At 39.3% G+C, this 22,547-nt stretch overlaps 2 protein-coding genes across 3 annotated transcripts in view; one reads left to right on the top strand and one right to left on the bottom strand.

The window, feature by feature from the left end:
- Positions 1-1,245: 1,245 nt before the first annotated feature.
- Positions 1,246-21,903, top strand: FANCL (FA complementation group L; the record flags this gene model as incomplete). Its single annotated transcript, XM_084203532.1, has 14 exons — positions 1,246-1,351; positions 3,098-3,156; positions 4,145-4,205; positions 4,969-5,025; positions 6,622-6,719; positions 10,006-10,102; positions 12,716-12,784; positions 18,176-18,326; positions 19,903-19,986; positions 20,104-20,149; positions 20,238-20,319; positions 21,076-21,192; positions 21,478-21,549; positions 21,868-21,903. Exons 1-14 carry the CDS (start codon positions 1,259-1,261, stop codon positions 21,901-21,903), a joined length of 1,122 nt encoding a protein of 373 aa, XP_084059658.1. The 5' UTR covers positions 1,246-1,258.
- Positions 21,731-22,547, bottom strand: part of VRK2 (VRK serine/threonine kinase 2) — a 36,567-nt gene continuing 35,750 nt past the window's right edge. The window contains exon 14 of one of the 2 annotated variants that reach the window (XM_084203530.1): positions 21,731-22,203. In XM_084203530.1, coding sequence (XP_084059656.1) covers positions 21,964-22,203 — 240 coding nt within the window. In that variant the 3' untranslated portion in view covers positions 21,731-21,963. The remainder of the gene's footprint in view (positions 22,204-22,547) is intronic. The other variant, XM_084203531.1, reaches the window with a different exon arrangement.

Raw genomic sequence — 22,547 nt, 5'->3', positions numbered from 1 at the left:
CCACCCAGAAAAGAGAGGAAGCTTTTTATCCCAGCACCTTTGTGAGAGGGCAGAAGAGCTATTGTGACCCTAAAAGTGTTATGGTAGGAAATGTTGACCCCTAAAAAAGAATGCATATATTGACTAACCACTTTCCCTGGGTGGCATGAAAATCTCCATGAAACAGTCAGCTGACTACTATGACCCTTACTTAATATTAATCCTTACTTAACAACTAGTCCTTACTTAGTCCAGTCCCCTCAGGATGTGCTAACTAGCGAGGAAACCCCGGCACTGCTCTGGAGAAGCCGCGCTCCTTCAGCACTCTGGGAAAGACACTCCTCAAAGTAGAAGGAGTCCCTCCTTGCTGTGGGAGAAAACAGGGCTGCCCCTCGGGATTCTGGAAGCTGCCCCTCGGGAGCTCTGGAAGCCGCGGGGCCTCCCCTTCAGGGTTTCCCGCCTTCGGGACGCGCGCGCGCCTCCCCTGAGGGCGCTCTCCCCTCAGGCGTTCGCCTCCCCACAGGTAAGCTTCCCTCAGTGTGGGAACCTCAACACTCGAGTGCGTTCCTCCCCTCAGGTGTGCCTCCCCTCCTCAGGTGTGCTCCCTTTAGCGGCACAACCCTCACCTCTGGTGTGCTCCCCCCTCAGGTGAGCTTCCCCCTCCACAGGTGTACTCCCCTTGGCGACACAACCCTCCTCTCAGGTGTGCTCCTCCCCTCAGTGACACGCTTGTCCCCTCAGGTGTACTTCCCCTCAGCGACACAGCCCTCACCTCAGGTGTGCTCCCCCTCAGGTGAGCTTCTCGCTCCTCAAGTTTACTCCCTTCAGCGACACAGCCCTCACCTTAGGTGTGCTCCCCCTCAGGTGAGTTTCTCGCTCCTGAAGTGTACGCCCCTCAGCGACACTGCCCTCACCTCAGGTGTGCTCCCCCTCAGGTGCGCTCCCCTCAGTGACACGCACCTCAGCCCTCAGGTACGCTCCCCCCCTCTTCAGCTGTACTCCCCTCAGCTTCACAACCCTCCTCTCAGGTGTACTCCCCCTCAGGTGTGCTCCTCTCCTCGGCTGCTCTCCTCTCAGGTGCGCTCCTCCCCTCAGTGACGCGCTTGTCCTCTCAGCTGCGCTCCTCTCCTCGGCTGCCCTCCCCTCCGCGGCACGCGCCCGCCTCAGCGGCGCGCGCCGCCCCTCACGAGCCCGCCCCTCCCTTCCCCTCAGGCGCGTGCGCCGCCGGGGGGCAGGGGCGGGGCCTCGCGTTCGAACGGCGGCGGCGCCGGGCGGGAACATGGCGGGGACGCGGGCTCTGCTCCGGCAGTGCCCGCTGCTGCTGCCGCAGGACCGCCACGGCACTGCCTACGAGGGCTTTGTCACGGCCCAGGTACCGCGGCCCGGGCGCGGCTTGGCCGGCGGACCTTACTCTGAGGTGGAGGGGGGGGGTGCTTCCCGCTCTGCTGGGTCTGGGGAGGGAGACCGCTTCCCGCCGTGCCGCGCCTGGCTCTGAGGGGGAAGCGCTTCTCGCCTTGCCTTGGTTCCTGGCTGAGCCACCAGGAATGTGTATTGGGGAATGCCGTTTTCCTGCCCTGAGGGATCCCGTCCCGCGGGTTGTCCCTGGGAATGGCTTCCTGTTGCCTTCTGGGCTGGGTTAGTTGTGCTGACAAAAGTGGTTTTGGGGCAAGGCTGAATGTGCCCGCGTTCATGGCCTGTGGTAAAAGTTGACATAAGTGACTGATGGTGGGCGTTTTCCTTTCATTTACTTTTGAGGCTTCAGCTGAAGCGGCTGCATCATCCTTCGGGATGTGGAAAGCGCGGTGCAGGGGGCAGAACAGCCCTGAGGCAGGGTGAGGAGCGTGCTCCCAGCCCGGCTTTGCCTTCACTGACACTGTGCAGCTGTGGCTCCTTTAAATATCACATACACAGAGCTCTGACCGGGTGCATTTTAATTTAGAAAAAGCGTGGCAGTAATAGATGGCAAAAGACGTGGGCTGTGTCCACTAGCATTGTCAAAAATGTAGCTGACATTGAGACTGAAAGGAACCTCTGGAGGTCCTCTGCCTTAAGTAGTTGCTTTAGACCATTTGCAGCCGGATTATCTCTATCTGTGAATATCTCCGACCAAGAGTGTGCAACCTCTTAGATGGCTTCTTCCAGTTTCTGATCCCACGTTAACTATTAAAGGGTTTATTTCATTCTGTTTAGGTGATATTTCCTGTATTTCTGTCACCTGTCAGTGTGTGTCACTCAGATCTGGCTGTACCTTCTTTAGTCTTCCATGATCCCTCTTTACTCCAGGCTAAATAGTCCAAGCTCCCTCAGGCTCTCCTGGCATGAGAGATTCTTTGAGCTCTTGGTCACCCTCAGAGCCCCTCCCTGGATTAACTCCATGCCTTGCTTGTGCTGGGGACCCAGTCTTCCCAACTTCAAGATGTCCTGAGCTGGGGTAGGATCTGGAATAAAAGTTTCAAGATAAGTTATCTGCCCCCTTTGCTTCGAGGCTTCACTGACTTTCTTTATATCAGTTTTATTTTGATCAAGGAGAACCTCAATAAAGATGAAAATACAAGTAGGGGGGATTTAGAAGCTGCCCCATGTGGATTGCACTAACAAAAAAATTAAATTTATGTACTTGGGGCTGCTTTTTGTTTACAGTTTGTAAAACTCTGCTGAAATGTGCTGTGAATCAGTACCCAAGGTTCTTTTTAGTGTAGTTGCTTTTATGATAAGCATATGTTTTGTCTTACTGGGGTTGAAGACAAACTTGCATGTACAGTAGCATGTTTTGGATTAAATGATATGTTTTTGTCTTGTCCAGATTTGGATAAGGTTTATTTTTTTCCTGAAAGGTGTTATGTTTGCTTTGTGAAAAGTGATGCACTGAAGAGTTTTTACTGAATATTGTGAATTAAAGGTCAAGAGTACTTCAGCTCCAGAATTAAAATCAACATTATTTGTACCTGTCACTCATACTGCTTTTTATCCCTAAGGAAAGAGATTCTGAATAATATTCCTGAAAGACAGAAAAGACAAATTTTCTTTCTTAGTCACTGATCTGATGGGGAATCATTCCCATAAGTGTCTAATATTTTTCTTTTCTGACCTTCCTATTAACTAAATACTTCTTTTCAAGGGTAGAAACTTCCACATCAGGATACTGCTACCAGCGGATTTGCAATTGAAAAATGCCAGGTAAGAGACTTTTATGGTAGCAATGTCTAAGTGTGATGTAACAAAGTTAATTTTGATAAAAGCAATAATGGATATGAAAATTAGTTATTCTTTTTTCCAATATCAGTGTTATTAATTAATTCTCACTGGCTTCAGCTTAACCTTGCAACAAAATTGCACAGCATCAGTGTTAATAAATGCTGACAATAAGCATTGCCTATATCAAAATATTTTGTTGTTAATTAACTTTGAAACATGTTGTAATTAATTGGTTGTGTTTACATATATGAAGCAATGTACTTGGGAAAAATTATAATTTTTATATAATTTGTATTTATAGATCATTTTTATGTCACCATGTGGGAAAGAGCAAATTCAGTGCAAAGTTGTAAATTTAAGCAATTATGTAAGCAATTTAAGCAATGATGGTTAACAGAGCTTTTTAATTTCATTTTCTGTTTGCTGTTTCTATTAATTGGTATGAGCTAACTTTATTTAAAAGCCCTTTTCTTATTTCTGTGTTTATCCCAGCAGTCTGTGGGAAGTGGGTGAAAGAGGCTAATCCATGTACATGGATGAGCTTTAACTTTGTATTCCATAGTCTGCCTAGGCCAGCCCGCTCCAAACTGGGAGCAGATGTGGCATTCCATGGCTTTATTACATTCTAGGCTGGGTAATTAAAACTGCATTACAGGTAACTTTGACATTTTCAGGTTATCACTTTTAAATATTAGTGTATTTTATGAAGTTACACTTGCTTGCAAGAATGATGTTGTTGTTTTCAGCACAGAGCAGGCTTTTGCAGGTTGATGCTTAATTTTTAATGGGCTTTGGCGTAGTGACATTTGGAAGTTTTAAGTAACTTTGAACACAGTTTTGAAGTATTGTTTCCTTCCTTTGTTTTCTTCCAAGAAAAGCTGTTGTGCTGCTGTGTGTAGTAGGCTTTCTGCTCTCTTTGAAAAATCATGCACTGTGAGTTTGAAATGTGTACAAAACTCTGTTTGTCCAGGATAGAGTGCAGCTGGCGTCTGAAGAGGATCCTGCACAGCTATCAGCACATTTTGAAGCAGGTATACAAGTTTAAAACCACTTACTTAAATGTTATTATTATTAAATAGTCTTAAATATTTGTTTATAATGATTCTGTGACATCTGGGGCTCATACACCTATTCTAAAAGGTGTATTTCTTTCACTCGAGAGCCATGGTTTATTTTTAAACATCTGAGGATTTACAAGTAAATATAATGAGAAATTGATGGAATTTAGTAAATATTTATTTTTATTCAGCTTTTCTTCTTTTTTTTTTTTTGAGATCAGGCTATAACAATTTTTAATAAATGACTTATGATATTTTACTGGAATTTTTCTTTAATCTCTCAATTAGAACAGATTTTGTCTTTTTTTAAAATTTATTTACTTTTTTACAAGTTGTTCACAATGCAAAGGAGAGAATTCACATTAATTATTAATAGACTCAGTTCACTCTTAGGATCTAAATTACATCTCAGTAGCCAAAGGAAGCTTTGGAGTGAGGATACAGCAGCCTTGGAGTCCCAAGGAATACTTTGTTTCCAAGGGGGAGCCTTTGCCACAGGTGCTGCTTGAGACACTGTATCTCATGGACCTGGTTTCAATAAATACATAAATGAGTGCTGCAGGGGCATGTTTCATTCTCAGTAAAGTTTCCTGGAACTTCTCTTTTGTAATTGGAAAATATAAACATGTGGAATGCGCTTGGTCTTTTTTTATGTTTGGTTTGACAATACCAGAAAAACAGTTGGGCTGAACCACCAGAAGTTGCAGAAAATTAACTAATCCTCTCTTTCCTCCAGAGGCTGCACAGCTGCCCAGATCTTGTCAGCTTTATGGTGGAGCTGAAAACTGTTTTGGTGAGTGGCAGAATATATGCGATGCTGTTAGAGGTTTGGGTTTCACTTTCATGTTTTACAGATTACTGTTCCATAGATATATAGCTTTAAAAAATTTATTTATTAAGGAGAGGTGATTTTCTATATATGCTGTTCATGTAATAGCTGTATAAATATCCTTTAGGATTTTAAGTGACTGTATTCTTTGGAAGTTGGAGTGCTATAGAAAATTTAAAATCCCAGCAAGGGATCTCAGTGTAGAGCCAGCCTCTTTACAGTGATTTTCTTGGAATGCCTGTTATTGTCTAGATGGTAAGGCAGGCTTGTAATTATACAATGGGCTGTACAGTACAGTCAGTGGATTGCTGAAGGTGCTTTCACCTGACTAACAATTTGACAAATAAATGCAGAAAGCTTTTTTTTTCCTATTATTTCAGAGGCTGCTGTTTATTCCTCTTTTAAAAGTTTTGCAGGTCTGGGGTTGAAGAGTAGCAAACCCTTTAATCAACATGTAATTGGGAATTCTTATCTATTAGTAAAACATTATTCTATGAGCATTCTTGCTGATGAATACTTCATCCAACCTACTTTACTTTAGGAATAAAACACAGGAAGTATTCTTCAAAACCACAGCAGAAATTCCTCCTAGCATTACTCTGCTGCTCTGCTATGCTTGGAAGGGGCCTAAATGAGAATGTCTGTTTTGGAATGCTTTACAATAGTTATTTGCCTACATACACAAGCACTCAGAAAATGAGAATGCAGTGAAAGTATAATTCATTCAAAATAGGAAAATAGTGATTCTCAGTTACTGCAGGGAATGAAAACACTGACAACGGTGTAGGAGACCTGGGCAGGAATAATTCTTAAACTTGTCTTGAAATATATTTTCATTTAAATCTATTTTATTTTAAATTATTAATAACTTTATTCTAAATGTCATAAATGTATGTGTTCTGTAAGCATAATTTTAGCTTAAATGCACTTTTAAAGAACAAGTAGCACAACACAACTGAAACATAGTTTCAGTTAGGGCTTATTTTTCACAGTAATGTTAACTTTGGATAAAAAGTTCTGTTTGAAACATTACTACATTTTTGATGAGTGTCTGTGCCAAAACTTACTCCAAGGGATCCTGTGATGTTAAAACTGAGAAACTGATTTTGTTTTTTGATTGCTATATAGAGTGTGTGTGTATATATATATATAAAAATATGAGGACTGTCATAGTGTGTTTTCTTTTGTGGCAGTGGAGCCCAGGAGACAGCTGTGGGCTTAATAGACCCTTCCTTTGAAATGTTCTTTCAGTCAAGATGCTTGACTTCAAATTTATTAGCTGAAAAAGAGGCACATTTGATATTTGCATCTGAAGACTCCGTTGTCAACATCTGTGGGGTTTTTTTAAATTGCAGATGTTTTCATTATCAGTATCTGAAGTAATTTACCAAACAGCTTCTTTGTCTGCTTTAGCTGGAGGCTATAACAAAACAAATGCAGTGTACAGTTAATTTTACATAAGCTTAATATTTCCAAATGAATTGCAAAAATCATATGGCTAAATAGATGCAAAAATATTGAAATTGCTCTTAATGATGTTTTTAATGTTCTTTTAAACAGGAAATTGCTTTGAAGAACACACAAGACCTGCACATCCCACGGCCTCCAGAATACTACTCCTGCCTTGTCAGAGATATAGAAATACTGGGCTGGAACAGGTATGATTATTTTAGTTATTAACAAACATCATCTTTAGAATATCTGTTCCTCTTTTGTATTTGTGAACTGAACATATCAAATGTACTTGTTCTGTTAATTTACGCTTTTCAGAAACTGATTTTGCTTTGTTTTTAAATTAAAAACACCAAACAAACCTGTATCAACTCTAGGGATATTTTCTGTCTCAAATAACTGAGCTGAAAGGTGATACCCTACTAAAAAATAATTTCTTCTTTGACCTATAAACTTCTGGTATATTAAACATATTTAATGTTAATATTTATAGTTCTCTTTTTCCCTGTTTTGTCCAGCTGGTTGTTACTAACCCTATAGGTTATGGTTGATCATCATTTATCTTAATGCTTTCATAAAAAAATTTCATACTTTTTTTAGAATTAGCATAATAATTTTTAAAGAACCTGCTCTTTCAGCACAAGAATCTTCTCAGAGGAATTTATTATTTATTCCACAGAAAAGAAAATCTACCCAAAAAAATGATGAGTGGAGGGGAGAATGTGAAAGGCTCTCAACCCAAAACTTTAACATGTGTATCTTGTGCTAAATGAAATAAAGAAGCTTTAGGTGTAAGAAGAGTTTTGAGTTTTCCCATCTGATTTCTGTATAGCTAAACAACATGCGATTGACACTAAATGGGAATTTCAAGGCCCACTTTTATTTAAAGATTTAAAACACCCTTGAGAAATTAGCTGAAGATTTTGTCAGTGGTTGCCATTGTTAATATGTAATTGTACCATTCTCTACTTAAATTTCACAGACTCAAGTCTGAGAATATTAGGTAAAATTTCTTAAACATGCGGGAATTATTTTTTAAATTATGTTTGCTCTCCCAAAATGGATAAAAATGAAAACACCAACCAAAAAAAAAATCCCCCAAAAACCCCAAAACAACACCCAAAATCTTGAAGAAAGGTTGGGGAAGTCAGTCACTGATCAAAGAACTACGCTGCATGTAGGGAATCACATCAGGTTTACTCTGACTTGGAAGGAGAATAACCTGGACAGGCAATGTGAACTCCATTAGCAAGTCACACCTTTGATTTCAGAGTGCTTTTAGCACTGAAGTGACTCTCTAAGGAAGCCTCTTAACTCAGGCTGATTTTGAGTTGTAGGTGATGCTTTATTTGCATGGCAGTTAAGAACATCCTGCAATGATCTTTCAGCAGAGATGCCTGTGTTTGGTGCTGGCAGTGAGGAGCAATCACTGCTCACACCTTGAGCTTGATTTAAGGATTTTTCTTAGGAAAAACCCTCACTTGTTGTGTACCTCAGATTTACTCATTCCTAGCATGCTTTGGGTCATGCTGGAAGCTGACTGAGAAATTGAAGGATTTGGGTTGGGGAGAGAGAGATACTACTGCAGGAATAAAGTTACAGGAAAGGCTCTTCTAATACTTTCCCATAATCAAGCTGGTTGAGCCAGTGAAAGTGGAAAGCAAATTACCACCTATAAAGCACCTGTAGGACTCTTATAATCCTCATGAGGATTCAAAAAGGTTGCCAGTATCTTTTAAGTCCATGTTGTCTCAAATCTTAAAGCTCCTATGCATGATACTTTCCCATTTATTTCAAAGTATCTTCTGCTCTTGCCTTCTCCATTTCCAGGGAATCCTGCCTGGTCCTTTGCTCTCAGTCATTTGTGTGTCATGCTGGACTTTAGAGATTTACCTGAGGCATTCCGTCTTAATGCTGATTCCTTTTATTCCTTTTTTTAGTTTTTTTTCATGTGATAAAATAAGGGAGCCTACAGAGGAATAAAAGTCTGTAGAAATGAAATATCACCTATGTACACAAATCCTTATATGTTTATACAAACTAAAAGAATCCATACTTTTCTTATAAATCAAGATCGAAGTGGTCCAAACAAGATGATGGTCAGAACAGGTAAAATCCCAGTCTGATACACTTTTGAGGTAAAGTTGGAACAAAGCAGGAGTAATGATGTTTTCCCCCCCAGTTCGAGGAAGAATCCTCGAATTCTTTCAAAGTATATCAAGCTTAACTGGCTCCAGTTGAATTACACTTCTATCAAGACTTGTCTTTCTTTCAGCTGTTGTGGAGAAATACTCCCAGAAATCTGCAGGTCTCTTTAATATTGCATTAATCAGCATTAAACATGAAATAATCTTTCTCTCCCTTCTTAGTACCACTACTGCTTTCTCCATCAGTGTTTTTCAGTTCCCTCCTATTGAGGCTATTTCATTTATGTAGATAATTTTCTTCTTTTCACTGCCTTCCTAGGGATGTGCAACCCTTTAGTGTACATCTACTTTTTCTCTCCACAAGCCTCTACAACTCTGTTGCCAGCTTCACTTGAGAGAACCATGTGACTTTTTCTAGTATGTAGTGGTTTAAAAAAAAATAATGTTGCTTAGGCCAGCAAGCAGATGCTCTCTCTGAACCATGTTAGGCCTTTCCATCAGTCTGGGTGATAAGTTGTGCAATTATCTTGGACTGCTTTTTATCTTTGCACAGGAATGACATAGTAAAAATGCCAAAATATCCACATGCCCCCCAGTTTACTGGTAAATATATGGGGAGGTTTGAACCTTTTTGGCAATTGTTGAAGCCACTAAGCAGAATCCACCTGTAGAGAACAATATATTTTACAATTGTATCCATCTTCATTGCGGTGGGAGACGCGAACAGTGACATCTTAAGCAAAGAGTCAGAAGTTTTAAAACTTTTTCACGTTTAGTATGTACTTTCTGCTTGCTAGGGCGCATGAATACAGTGTAAAACTGTCATGAAATGAAGGCAAATCATCATAAATAACTCATTTTGTACCTGTTCAGGTACTATTTTCTGCAGAAAATCAATTTTGGAATATGAACCAATATGCACTGAATTTCCCACAATAATAGTATTGATAATAAAAGAGAACTTCATTGAAGAGAAAAGCAAATCAAGAGCATAAAAGTCTCATAGAGTAAGAAACTGCAGAAATGGATCAAAGATTTGACAGGAAGTTTAATGTGTACATAAGTAGAGGCTGACAGGAACATGCTGTGTGTGTCAAAGGTTCCAGTGATGGAAAACTGCAACACGGTGCTCACTGACCACAGCGTGAGCCCTGACACACACTGTAAATAACCCAGAGATATATGACTGCATTAAGCACTAGGCTGGTGTATTAGCAGCGGTAAATCTGCAGCAGCAGAAATGCTTGGCATATAGGACTCCTTCTGATTAATATTTGTAACAGACTAATCAGAGTATTTCAGGCCTTTCAAACTGCAGAGCTCTGAGTTTTCTTCTCTCTTCCAGAGTGGCCTATGTGGACACTGGGCTGACCACAGTCAAGTTAAAAGCTGAAGACTCTTGTGGTCGACAGCATCTCATCACTCTCAAGTTAAATGCAAAGGTAAAGTGATGTGGGACAAAATGTTTTGAGGCTTCCTTGAAATATATCAATTTTTCTTAATTCATTAGGATTTTAGAGGGTTGGTTTGTTTGCTGGGGTGTCTGTTCTGCAAGGCAATAGGTCAGTTAATTTTTTTTTCTTGAGTTCAGACTAGCTATATTTAAAATTTATATTGGATTATGGTTATCTGTAAGATGCATCTGTGCATCACATGAAAAACACTTTGATATTGTACTCATTTTACTGGATTACTGACAAAGCCATCTGGGAGACTTTCCTTCATTATCACTCCATCCAGAGACTGTGCATGGAACAAGAATTAGAGGATGTTGGGTTAGTTATTAACAAGTCTTGCTGTTAAAGTCAGAGATATAAAGATTTATGAAAAACTGAAGTCAGTCAGAAAAATTATTTCTTTTTAGTCTAAATAAATGTCTCATTTTGACAGTACTTGCAAATCAAACTCATGGCATTTGCAGAAACAGAAAAAAATTAATTCTTCCTGGTACTTATCACTGAACTCAAATTACAGTGTTTCTTCATAGAATGTCTCATTTCAAGGCATAAATCTCCCACCAGAGACTGTGAATATCCAGGCTGTGTGGTGACATTTGCCTGGCAATAACTGTTGTCTTCAGAAGATCAGTCCAGGGGAAAAAGGGATCCGAAAGTGTCTGGATGTTGTTGTTTGGGACAATCTGTGGTCCATCACCTCAAGTTATAATCTTGAAAGCATGAGGAAGGGACATGGTATTGCAGGATGAAATCCCACCTTCACAGGCATCCTGTGTTCCTTTACAAACCAGGAGGTTTTTAAAAAAGTTTTTTAGTCTTACATAACATGAACAAGCTTTACCTTTGTAGGGGAAAAAATACTGTGTGGGAATGAGTGTTGCTCAAGTGGATTTTTAGAAAGAGTAAAACTGTCCTACATGCAGAGAGTAATGAGTGCATAATTAATTTGCTAGTCAGTCCGTTATTAAATACACTGATGGAAAAAATCCATCTGGAAGTACAAATACGGCCTATTTAGTGTGCAAGGAGAGGAACCATGTTGTGTTCTTTATAAGGGATAAATGTGCTTTGTGTGACACTAGAAATTTGGTGCAACCTGTTGCCCTGAGGTTTTTTTGCTCTTAGGACAACAGGAGTAAAGTATTTTAACTGTTTGAAAATATAAAAATGCAGAAAAAGTTACAGTGCAATATTCATTTTTCCCAAGCAGCTGCCATGGTCAAACTGGCCACTGGTGCATTGGCTGGTCCTGTTCAGCCTTAACTTAGCACTGTCCTGAAGCAATGGAGATTCCCATTTTCTGTCCTTGTACAAGCTTGTGGGGTTTTTTGATAGTAATAAAATAGCTGAATACTCCTCATAGCAGAAAAAGCACCATCTAACAACTAAAGATGTATATAATAAAAAGATTAGATTATCAGACTTGTCTGTTTTAATACTTTTTTTTTTTTTATTTTTTTTTTATTTTGTTTTCAAGTGGTTTTGATGATGAAGGATCAATTGCTTGTCCTTTTTAAACTATATCTGGCATTTAAACTTGCCAGACAAAATTTGTGTGTGAAATACTGTTTTGGTGACCTGGGGATTTGATTTGCCTTCATACACACAGGCACTACATTTGAGAAGACTTGGCTGAAGTCTTTTTTGGGAAGGCATTTCTTTTGATAACATGCTTTAATAAAAGTGTGTTTATTTCTGTTATGCTGTTTCTTTGATAAGGATCAGAGCAGGAGCATTTCAGACCCCAAGGCTTCAAATAGGCCACTGGAAGGATTTGCCTGATGTGTAGTAATTAAGACACTTTGGTAATTATCTGAATGATCTGGCAAGGGGTATGAAAATTCTTTCTCTAGATAAAGTTAGCTGCATGCTCAGAAAACCAATATAAATATTGTATTTAATAATTGCTTAAATTGACCTAAGGAAAATAGGATGTTTTCTGACACAGACATTTAATTGTAATCGTAATAAGCGTAGATGTCATGGAGATATCAAACATTTTATAGCTTCTTTTTATTAATACAGTCTTTAAAATTTTTTCTTATTGTTATCTCTTAATTTGGATCAAGTTTGTGTTTTTTTTTTTTTTTATTTTGGTCTATGTTCACTCATTTCTTTCTAAATAGTTGAGTACTCTAGATTACTTTCAGTTTTAAAAAACAAAAGTTTACCATGCAGGACAAATAGTTAGCTTAAATGAAAATCAATTCTTGACTCATGGAAGGGTTGTTTGATTTTTAAACTTTGCTTTCCAGTATATATAATTGAGGAGAAATTCTTAAAAATATTTCATGCTTTGTTTCTTAAGGTTTCTTTAATGTTCCTTTGTGACCACTGAGCACAGAAAATTGTGATTCTCCTGCCTTTACTAAATACTGATATATAAAACATTTACATGTAGCTTTCTTCTTTAAATGATAATTAACATTCATAACTATTCCTAAAAATGCTTTACATACTGTTTCCTCTCCGAGCCAAGTTCTCAAGATGCTTGAAGTGCTCATATTTTGTTATCAAATTTGGCAGCTGAGTATCAGTCTGACTTCAAATCACTAAGAAAAAAAAAATCCCAAACTGTATTTTCTTTCCCTCCCTCAGTATCCCACAGAACCACCAGACTGCCTTGTGGATTTTCCTGTTCCATTTGCTGTTTCCTGGATGCCGCAGGTAACTGCTGGACTAGGCAGCTTTTTTAAAATAAAAATACATATGCAATGGAGGGGTGGTAACAAGGGGTTGGCTTTGGTTTTTAACTCCAGCTTTTCTCCCTGTGTGCATTTTATTTCTGTACATGCTCATGAAAATGTAATAGCACTGAATTCCATATTCCTTATCATAGTACCTTAAATAACTTCCTTGTCATGAGATTTATCTTGCATGTTGTATGTACTGGTTGGGGTTTTTCTAAGCTGTTCATATGACAGAAAATTCTTCAGGAATTATGGTGGGAAAATGAAAAGGAAGTGAAATGTAGAAAAAATGTTTGTCTCCTGGAAAAGAATCACCCTCTAAAGTTGACAGACATTGGAAAAAGGAGTTGGTTATCCTGTAGAGTTTTCCCCAGTTTGTTATCCCATAGAGTTTTCATAACTTAATAAAACTTTCCCAGTTATAATCAATATAGGAACATATTTAATGAAATTCTAATTTCTTAGTTTAACTGATATTGCTGCTACGAAGAACCACACTGTCTTTTGTGGGTCTTTCACATTATTTCATGTACATTTCTTCCTGAATAGTGCATGTGTGCTTTATTAAATGAATTTAAATGTGACTACTCAGATACAAGCTAATTTGAATGTAGAAAATAATTGATATTTCATTTAAATTGGGAAAATAGTTTTTTACATAAATGATTGCACCTGATAATTTTAACTCTCACAAGGGTTTCTACCCAGCAATAAATAACTTACATAGGGAACATAGCTGGGAGGTTGCAACAGGATGAGTTTAAGCTGGGCATATAATTTTTCTTCAGCGCTCAAGGTTCTGTGTGTCACCTCAGACCCACTAATATTGGGAGGAAATAACTGCAAGAATCAACCACTGAAAATGAAAAATGTATTTATTTATGTAATTTTAGGTTTTGATTCTCTGATATGCTTTGGAACAGTTTAAATAAATGTTTTTCCCTTGAATTTTACTGGAGTCCCTACCCTCGGCCAGGATTTCAAGTGCTGTTTTTAACCTCAAACTTAATACATATTTTGAACAGTGTTTTATTAATTTTGCAGCCTTGCAATTTCTGTTGCCTCAAATTAACAACATTTCAAACATCCCTGACAGCGCTTGCTTCTCTGTGTTTACTATTAGTAATTCTAAAGATGGACTCGTGTTTTAATAAAATGTTCTGGGAAAACCTGACGTGGAGCAGCCTTTGACAAGTTAAAAATGGGGGTGGATATACTGATACTGGCACTACAGCCAAGGAAAAATCCTCTGTTAAAAATACAACATTCTGATGCTTAAAATCTTTTTCCAGTTAGAATTACCTGGGGACTATCTGAAAACATGAACAAAAGGTGTTTGTGTGTAAGTGAAGAGCCTGTTCTGAAATCACAAGACACTAATTCCAGCTGCAGAGAGCCTGCTCTAATCCTGAACCAAATACCAGCAGAGAGAAATGCTTTAGCTGTACAGCAGCTTTTGCAAATTGACCTTTTGTGTGGGGGTGACATGAACCCAACACTTGTGGGGACAACTGGCTTTGGTAATTGTGTAAATTGTGTTTATTTTCCAAAGGTGTAGGAATCACTGTGGCAAGCAGCCCTCACACCGTGATAAAATACGGGTTAAGCTTAGATAATGCTGCAACACCACTGGCACAGAATTCAGCAGGTACTCAAGTGCATGAAAATTTTGGTTCCTAAAAGGGAAAAAGAACAGGCTACACCTCTCCTCTAGTGAAATAACGTCGTGTTTTGGTACCAATTGGTCTTCAACTTTTAATATTACGCCTTTAAAGTATAAATTGACAAGGCTTAACTAAATTGGTGCAATGGCACCATTAGAATATAAACTTCTGTGGAAGAAAATATAAATAGATTGCAGGTAATTGATTTTTCTTTCCCACCCCCTGTGTGTGCTGCTGCCTATTTCAGGCTCATGGATTTTAAACTTGAGGGGTTGTTGGTTTTTTTTTTCCTTTTTTTTTTTTTTTCCCTTCCGTATAATAATAGACATGGCTTTATGGCATCCATATTAAAAATGGGTAATTTTCCTTATGGTCCCTGTCTTCCTGCTGGGTTGATAATGTTTTGATGTATTTTTCTTTTGCTCTGATGAGAGGTCTGCTGCTGCTGCTCTGACATATTCATTTGGATGAATAATTATAACTTGCACAATGTCAAGCTGAAGATGGTGGGGTTTTGTGCGTCATGACAAGCCCAGTAGCCAGTGCAGGTGTCTCACAGCATGAGCAGCAACAGCCAGTGGATTCTGGCTCAGAGGAGACGTTTTAGAGTAGTAAGAAATCAGCACCAAGGGCAATGCTGCTGCTGCTGCTCCTGCTCTAAGTGCCAAATAAATGCAGAGTGCTTCTCAATGACAAGTGCAAGAACATCTACTTATTTCTGTTATAGCCTTTTTCTAAAGAACCAGATAAATGTGCTGTCTCCAGTTTTAGCACACGCTGGAAGTGCAGTTCTGCAGAATCAGGGTGTCTCATGTCAGGGTGAGGTTTCCAGACTGACCACTGCCCACCTGGCTGGCTACATGAAGGTCATGGGAGTGGAAATTAATGACTAATGAGGTCGTGCAGCAGCCAGCAAGGAAACGGGAATGCAAGGTGCAGAAGGTGGAGTGGTGGGAATGAGATTATTCTTGGGTTATTTAGAGGAAAACACAATAAAAAGCATTGTAATTGTGCTTTTTCTTGGCAAAGGAACTTCACAGGCACCAGCTGTAAATGCAGAAAATGGAGATGGTTGATAAGACGCTTTATAAAGATTTCAGGCTTGTGTCTTGGCTTGATTTCTGTTAAGGAGAGGGGAAATTGTTACACTGCTGTTGATGAGGAACTGTTTCCAAACAAATCTAAGGAATCAGAAATTCTTTAGGTGATCCCTTTTCCATTTAATCACTGTTTTCTTTATTAAATTGTATTTCATTTATCAATTCATGAAGGGCAAGAAGGTAATGGTACCTATAGTTTAGGCTATTTCACCTTTCTTATTGGGGGGCTTTGCAGTTGTTTTAATTTTGAATAAGCAAATTTTGTGTTAGGAAGAATTTTAGGCAAAAAATCTCAGAATAAAGATTGCATTTTTATCTATTTTTGAAAAATAATTTGCAATCAGTTGTTCTGTATTTACCTTAATTAGAACTTCTTTTACTACTATTTGAACACTATTTAGTTCATCCAGGATTTGGAGCAGATGCTTGAAATTTGGCAGAACAGCCATATAGGTTACAGCACTTCTTAGAAGTTCCTGAAAGGCTTCATTGGTTTTTTGGCAGGCACAGACTCGAGATTTTGTCTTCATTCTTCCCAGCCTCTGTGGCTCCAGAAATAAGAACCAAGAGTAGAGGGAGATTTTTTCCCCATTCTTTCTTATTCATTTGATTGGAGGGAATGGTGTATGGGCAATAAGGGTGGGCTTGGGAGAACTGAAGGAAGAAAGGAATTGGCATAAGGAGGTCCTGGTGATGAGGGGGAGATGAGAGAGCAGAGGATAGAAATGGAAATAAAGAGGTTGAGAAATCACATGATCCTTTCCTGGTAAAAGAGAAGGTGTGTTCCCCTTGGAGACAGGAGGTCCAGAGTATCTGATTTTCCCTGGACAAAGTCAGTGGTGTGAGTGGATGTGGGATCCATGGATCTGATAACCCAGAGGTGACATTGGGGTCACATTTCCTGGGACCCATCAAAGCCTGTGTGTTTATGGAGGATGGAGGAAACAGTTTGGCTTTGTGAGTGCTTTTACAGCGAGGGTGAGCAGCACTGACAGTGTAAATGAGGAATGTCTTGTTTTCCAAGGAATTTTGACATATTTCACACAAATTCTAATTCATTTGTACAAGGGGGACCAGGAAACAGAGTTGTGCTGTTAGGCATTATTAACAATGGTCTTGGTGTAATTTAGACCAAAGAAAAGTGTGATCTCAGGCTGTTCTAAAAGTGCTGGGCAGCAACCAAAAATTAGTTGGTTAATCAAATAAAAAGGAATCTTGGAGTTTTCATGGTTTGCATGACAAGCAGGTGATGTATTTAAATAGCTATAGATGCATTTACGTATAGAGCAGGAGACAGCTGGCAACATCAGTGAAGCATGCAAATAAGATCAAATGAACAGTGTAGAAAAAAAAAAAAGATTTAACTACCTTTTTAAGGAACATCATTGAAAAATTACAATTAGTATTAAAATTAATTGGATTTTAAAACTTATCTGTGGGTTATAATCCCTTGATGTTTCTTTTTTCTAGTGAAACCCTTTGAATTCCCGGAAGATAAAGATAAAAATGATTATTAGAGGATTTATCTGTATGTGATATAGAAAAATGTAAAAAATCAAAATGGAAAGCAACTGTTGCAAGTACCAGAAAATTATGCTATTAATTTAAGTGTCATCAGAGCACAAAAGATCACATTTCAGGACTGTGTGAAAATTATTAAAATACTGGAAATAATAGTACTTAAGATGAAGATACTATACTCTAAGATGTGGTTAAGTGACTGACACTATTATATCACTTCAGGTATTATAAAAGTAACAAAATGCTTTTAAAGATAATAAGCGTTACATTTTGAGATTGGCAGAATTCACACTTCTCTGCTTAGGTGCTTTCCTACTTTAATATAATTTAACAACAGCAGGAAAAAATGTAGCATTTTATTTCCAAGCTATGCCGTTTCTTTCTAAAATACACATGCACAAAATATAAAAAGTTATTATGTAGAAAAATTATATTTCTTCTCTGAGAACACTCAGCTGTCCAGGTGAGAAAGGAAGAATATAATCACTACAGATTAAAGGAAACCATTCCTTCTGTATTATGTTTAATTCATAGAAAAATACCTGCTTGAGAACAGAATGTTTAATTTGCTTTTTCTTTTGAACCCCAAGATATCTGCAATCTGTCCCTCAAAGGGCATCCTGCAAAGGATTCCCTTGACCACCAAGTGTTTTCTCTTCTTGGAGAAGTCTTTTCCTGGGGAAATGGTGACTTCTTTTTGCCCACTGATAATTTCAAAAGATTTCTTTTGCATTGCTGTCCTGTATATTGTCCTGTCTAATGAAAGATATTTCTGATTCCCTGTAATCCACTCTCAAATATTGAAATCCCCTACGTGTAATCCTCTGCTTATTAGATGGTTTTCCTATTCATGCCTTATTTACAGGGTTTGAAAGCTGATCTTAAGCACCTGTTTTTATACTGCTTAATTTTGAGATAATGATGAGGTTGTTAGGTGATATTCCATGTTTTATGCTATCACCATACACTGGGACACACACATGGATTTCAGCACTCCTTAAATGAATAAATTTGTTTTCAAATATTCTCTCAGGCTACTGGTGGAAACTCAATGAAATCTGTTTAAATTTCTTGTTTTCTTAGAATTCCTTAATAGACATTTACAACCAGTTCCTGGCAGCCTTGGAGTCCCTGAAGGAATTCTGGGATGCCCTTGATGAAATCGATGGGAAGACATGGGTGCTTGAGCCAGAAAATCCCACACGGAGTGCTACAAGCAGAAGAATTGCAATAGGTAGGAAAAGATATAAAGGGATACAGTGGATTTGAGAAGTAAAACTCAGGGAGCTGTTTCGTTTTGCTTGTTTCATCACATGGTTCTTCTTTGGGTTTGGGAAAGGAAAGGCAGTACTTAAAACCAAAGACAGAACTCCTCTTTTGCTTATTAAAAAGTACCTTTCCACAACAGAATGTTGATCCTGTTTGGGAAATTCATTACAACTTTCTGGTGTCAGATAAATGAAAATTTCTGCAGAAAAACATTGTGTATTTGTGAATTATGAACATGGAACTGTCAACAGCTGAGCACTTGCATGGTAACCCTAGAAAAATCAGTGTCTGTAAAAAACCAGCTTAGGTGAAGCCCTTACCTCAATCATAAATTCCAGAGTTTTAAACTTTAGATTCATCCTGTCCTGGAGTGGAAGGAATATTAGAGTGCAGCCCAAGGGGAAAAAAGGGGGTATAAGGAGGCAAGGGAAAAGGACAGAAATAAAAGACAAGAAATGAGGCTTCCCTGCCAACACCTGAAAATGTACCTCAGTTTACATGCTGATGTCTGGCATTTTAAGGTCTTAATGTACATAGGATTAGGAATTTTATAATTATATAAAATCCACATCACCAACAGCAAATTGAAATGTGAGAAGGACCTGGAGGGAAGCTGCTTCATGGGAGTGGAGGGAAGGACAGGAAAAGTTCAGCAAGTGGCTGGAATGGTGCAGGTCAGACACCACTTTGTGTGCAGTCGGTGGGGCTTTGTCCTGGTCCTGCTGCCCTTTGCCACAGGCCAAGGAAAAGGGAAGAAAAGCCTCAAAAAGTGCCTCAGAGCAGCTGAGGAGAGGAGGGACGGGGCTTTGAGCTCTTTGTTGTCAGGCACAGAGAACCTTCAGCTACTACTGAACTTTGATTTCATTCATTCCCACCTCTTCCAGGATGGAAAGCTTAACACAGCTTTAATTACAGAAAAGGTTGGGATTTACCTGGGCTTGTTCAGAAAAGACTCTGCTGTGATCTTTTGGAGCTGGATCCAGAGCCCCACGGAGCTGCTTCCCTCTGAGGAACATCCTCTTCCCAGGGATGGTGGGGGGTCTTGTAAAGCCAAATATTTGTTGTTTCAAAAACACAGCGTTGTTGTCTCGGTCCTGGAATTTGCTGGGGAGGGGACTGACTTCTGCTACTAATATTTGGTTTGGGCTTATCTTTTTGACCATAAAAGATAAAAATAAATTAATAAGTTACATGTCTCTACCTTTAAAGTTTCACCAAGATTTTGGATGGATTTTGTCATCTAGCTTGGGTTGATTACGTTTATTTCTGAATAAGTGTAAAGGTTAAGCCAAGACTAAAAGAAACACAAGCCTGACAGGTTTAATTAATCATTTGCTACTTTTAATTACAGTTTGTGGAAATGTAAATATTTGATATTTAGTGATATTTCGTACAATCATTTGGATACTTCCCAACTTTGTTATTATTTATCCTAATGAAACCCAGCCTGAGTTAACCAATTTAAAACTGCCTTTAAAAATGGTTCCTTTTTTAAATCCTTGACTGCAAAGCTTCCCCATGGCCTTGCTTTCTCCTTGCAGGAAACAATGTCTCAGTGAACATAGAGGTAGATCCTCGCCATCCAAACATGCTTCCAGAGTGTTATTTCCTTGGAGCAGATCACGGTAAGGCAGCAAATTTCACTTGTTTCTCCTCTGGACTCAGACCTCTGATCCCAATCCCTACCTGAAACTGGGGAGGTTCACTGGGGTGATGCCATTATTCCTGTCTGTTGTTTGCAGAAGTGAACCCTCTGAGAACTAAACTCAACAACAACATGCACTTGTGGTGAGTGTCCCTGGTAAAGCAAGCTGGAAACCCAGATGATGTTTACCTTTCCTCATGGGGATTTTTCTCTCCCCTCTCCCACCCACAGGGATCCAGAAGTCAGTTTGTTACAGAATTTGAGAGAGCTCCTAGGAGTTGATTTTCCATCTCGTGCTGTGTTGGAGAAAAGCGTAAGTTGGTTTTGGTTAACAATCAGTCGCTATTGCTGAAGAAGTCACATTTAAATGGTCACTTTCTAAGAGCCAGGGACAATCAGGGACTTTTGAGAGGTAATTGGATTAATTCATTGTCACAAGGACTTCTGAACTTCAAGCAACAGTTGTCAGAGCTTGTTAACCTTTGATTAGAGGTGCACACTTCCCTGTGGCCTTCATAGAAGTGAGGGCATTAATAACAGGCTCCACTATTAAAAGGAAAAGAGGACGTTCCTGAGTGGCTAATGAGATGTGGAAAATCCAAACATTCTGTTATGGATGTTGATGATTTCAGTTATAATTAGGTGGAGCTGCTTAGAGAGGACAAGAGGCCATCCAAATACTGGTGCATTTCAAACAAACTGGGAACTAATTTTTGACAATGTTTTAACACTGGATTACGAGCTTTGCTTTCACTCAGGAAGCTTCTAAATTAAGATCTGATCTGTGTCTAATGACAAATCATAGTAGTTAATAAACAAAAAATGCCCAAAAGTATGAAAATTCTTATCGAATGAGATGTAATTCAGTAAGGGATGAAATATAACCCAGTCAAGTCTTCCACACCTGGAACACAGTTTCACTCTAAACCATTGTGACATAAACATGTATGTCTTAAAAGCAAAAAATAGTAATTCCAGCCAGCAAAAACTCCAAAAGCAAAACCACAAGTGAAGCTGTTTGTGTGTGAGCAGCCCAGCCCTGCCTTTCAGCTGCACTGCTGTGTTGCAGGACTTTGCCAAGGACTGTGGGATCTGCTACGCCTATCGGCTGGAGGGCAGCGCGCCCGACCACGTGTGTGACGATCCTCGCTGTGGGCAGCCCTTCCACCAGGCCTGTCTCTATGAGGTAAAGTGACCAGTGGCACAAACTGCCATTAGCTGGCTGGCACGTCCTAGACACCAAGCACTGGCCACTTCAATTCTGCATTAAGCAAGAGCCCATAAGGAACACTGTGGCAGTCACGTGTCCTGTCACCCCCAATTCCTACATGAGCTTCTGGGAAAGGGAACCACAGAGTGACTTTGCATGCACCCTGTCAGATGTTCATCAGCTGAACTCTGGTAATTAATAGATGTTTCTTAAATTGAAAATGAAACCAATGTGACTTTTAACCCACTTCTTGTGTTGCAGTGGCTACAAGGCCTTCCTACCAGCAGACAGAGTTTTAATGTCATCTTTGGTGAATGTCCCTATTGTAATAAGGTAAGGAAAGCCAAGGAGTAGGAGTGAACTAGAGTAGAAGAGGCAGATGCATCAGTGTTTAACTGAAAGTTTTCAGACACAGTATAAAGACAGCCCCACGCTAATGCCAGAGTAATTAAAGACCACACTCCATTGTATTTAATGATAAGTTTTTAATGTCGTAACAAAAGGTTCAGTTACAAACAACAAAAAGAATTTCAACATTTTTAGCAGAAGCCAGCACAAATAGTTCAGAGAATCCATAACTATTGAGTGCAGATGAGAACTTGCCTGTACAGGCATGTACTGACAGGATTATTTTAAAACTTCTTTTTCAAGCCCCTGACACTGAAATCTTCAATGAAGAAACTCTAGGAAAAAGCTGCATGATGGGAGCACCACTGCACTCCCACTGAAGACACAGGAACAGCAGCATCAAAGCAGATACAAGGACAGGACAATGAGCAGCAGAAGCACCAGAACAGCTGCAGTGTAGGGGTAGGTTTGATCAGCAAATGCCAACCTGAACACAGCAGAGAGAGAGGGACGAGTGGTGTCAGCACCAGCCTGGGATGCTGCTGCAGGAACTGCAGTTGCAAGGTGATTGTGTTTCTTTCGGGATTCTGAGAGTATTCTGTAGGGGTCAAATAGTGGCAGCTCTCTTGCAGTGTCTTCCTGCAGGGGAAAAATAGCTGTGATTATAAAGCTAATATGAAGTGAGATGTGAATCAAAAAAACAGAGATGCCATTGAGGCACTTAAATTATCCTAGAAAAAAGAATTACAATTCTTACAGAGTCTTACCTCTGGAATTTGCACTTGTATGGATATTGTGTGGTAAGTGTGTAACATACAGCATGGTTAAACACCTCCTGAAGAGACATATCTATATTTACTGGTGAAGTCTACAGCTGAAATCCTTCTTTATCTTTGACTTGTGTCCAAAAACGTTTAATATATTCAATCTGTGTTGTGTTCCTATTAATAAAGGTTTATCCTGGAAACTCAAGACATGATTTT

This window comes from Fringilla coelebs (assembly GCF_963513975.1).
Source record: "Fringilla coelebs genome assembly, chromosome: 3".
NCBI lineage: Eukaryota > Metazoa > Chordata > Aves > Passeriformes > Fringillidae > Fringilla > Fringilla coelebs.
This window is presented reverse-complemented; position numbering and strand designations above follow the sequence as displayed.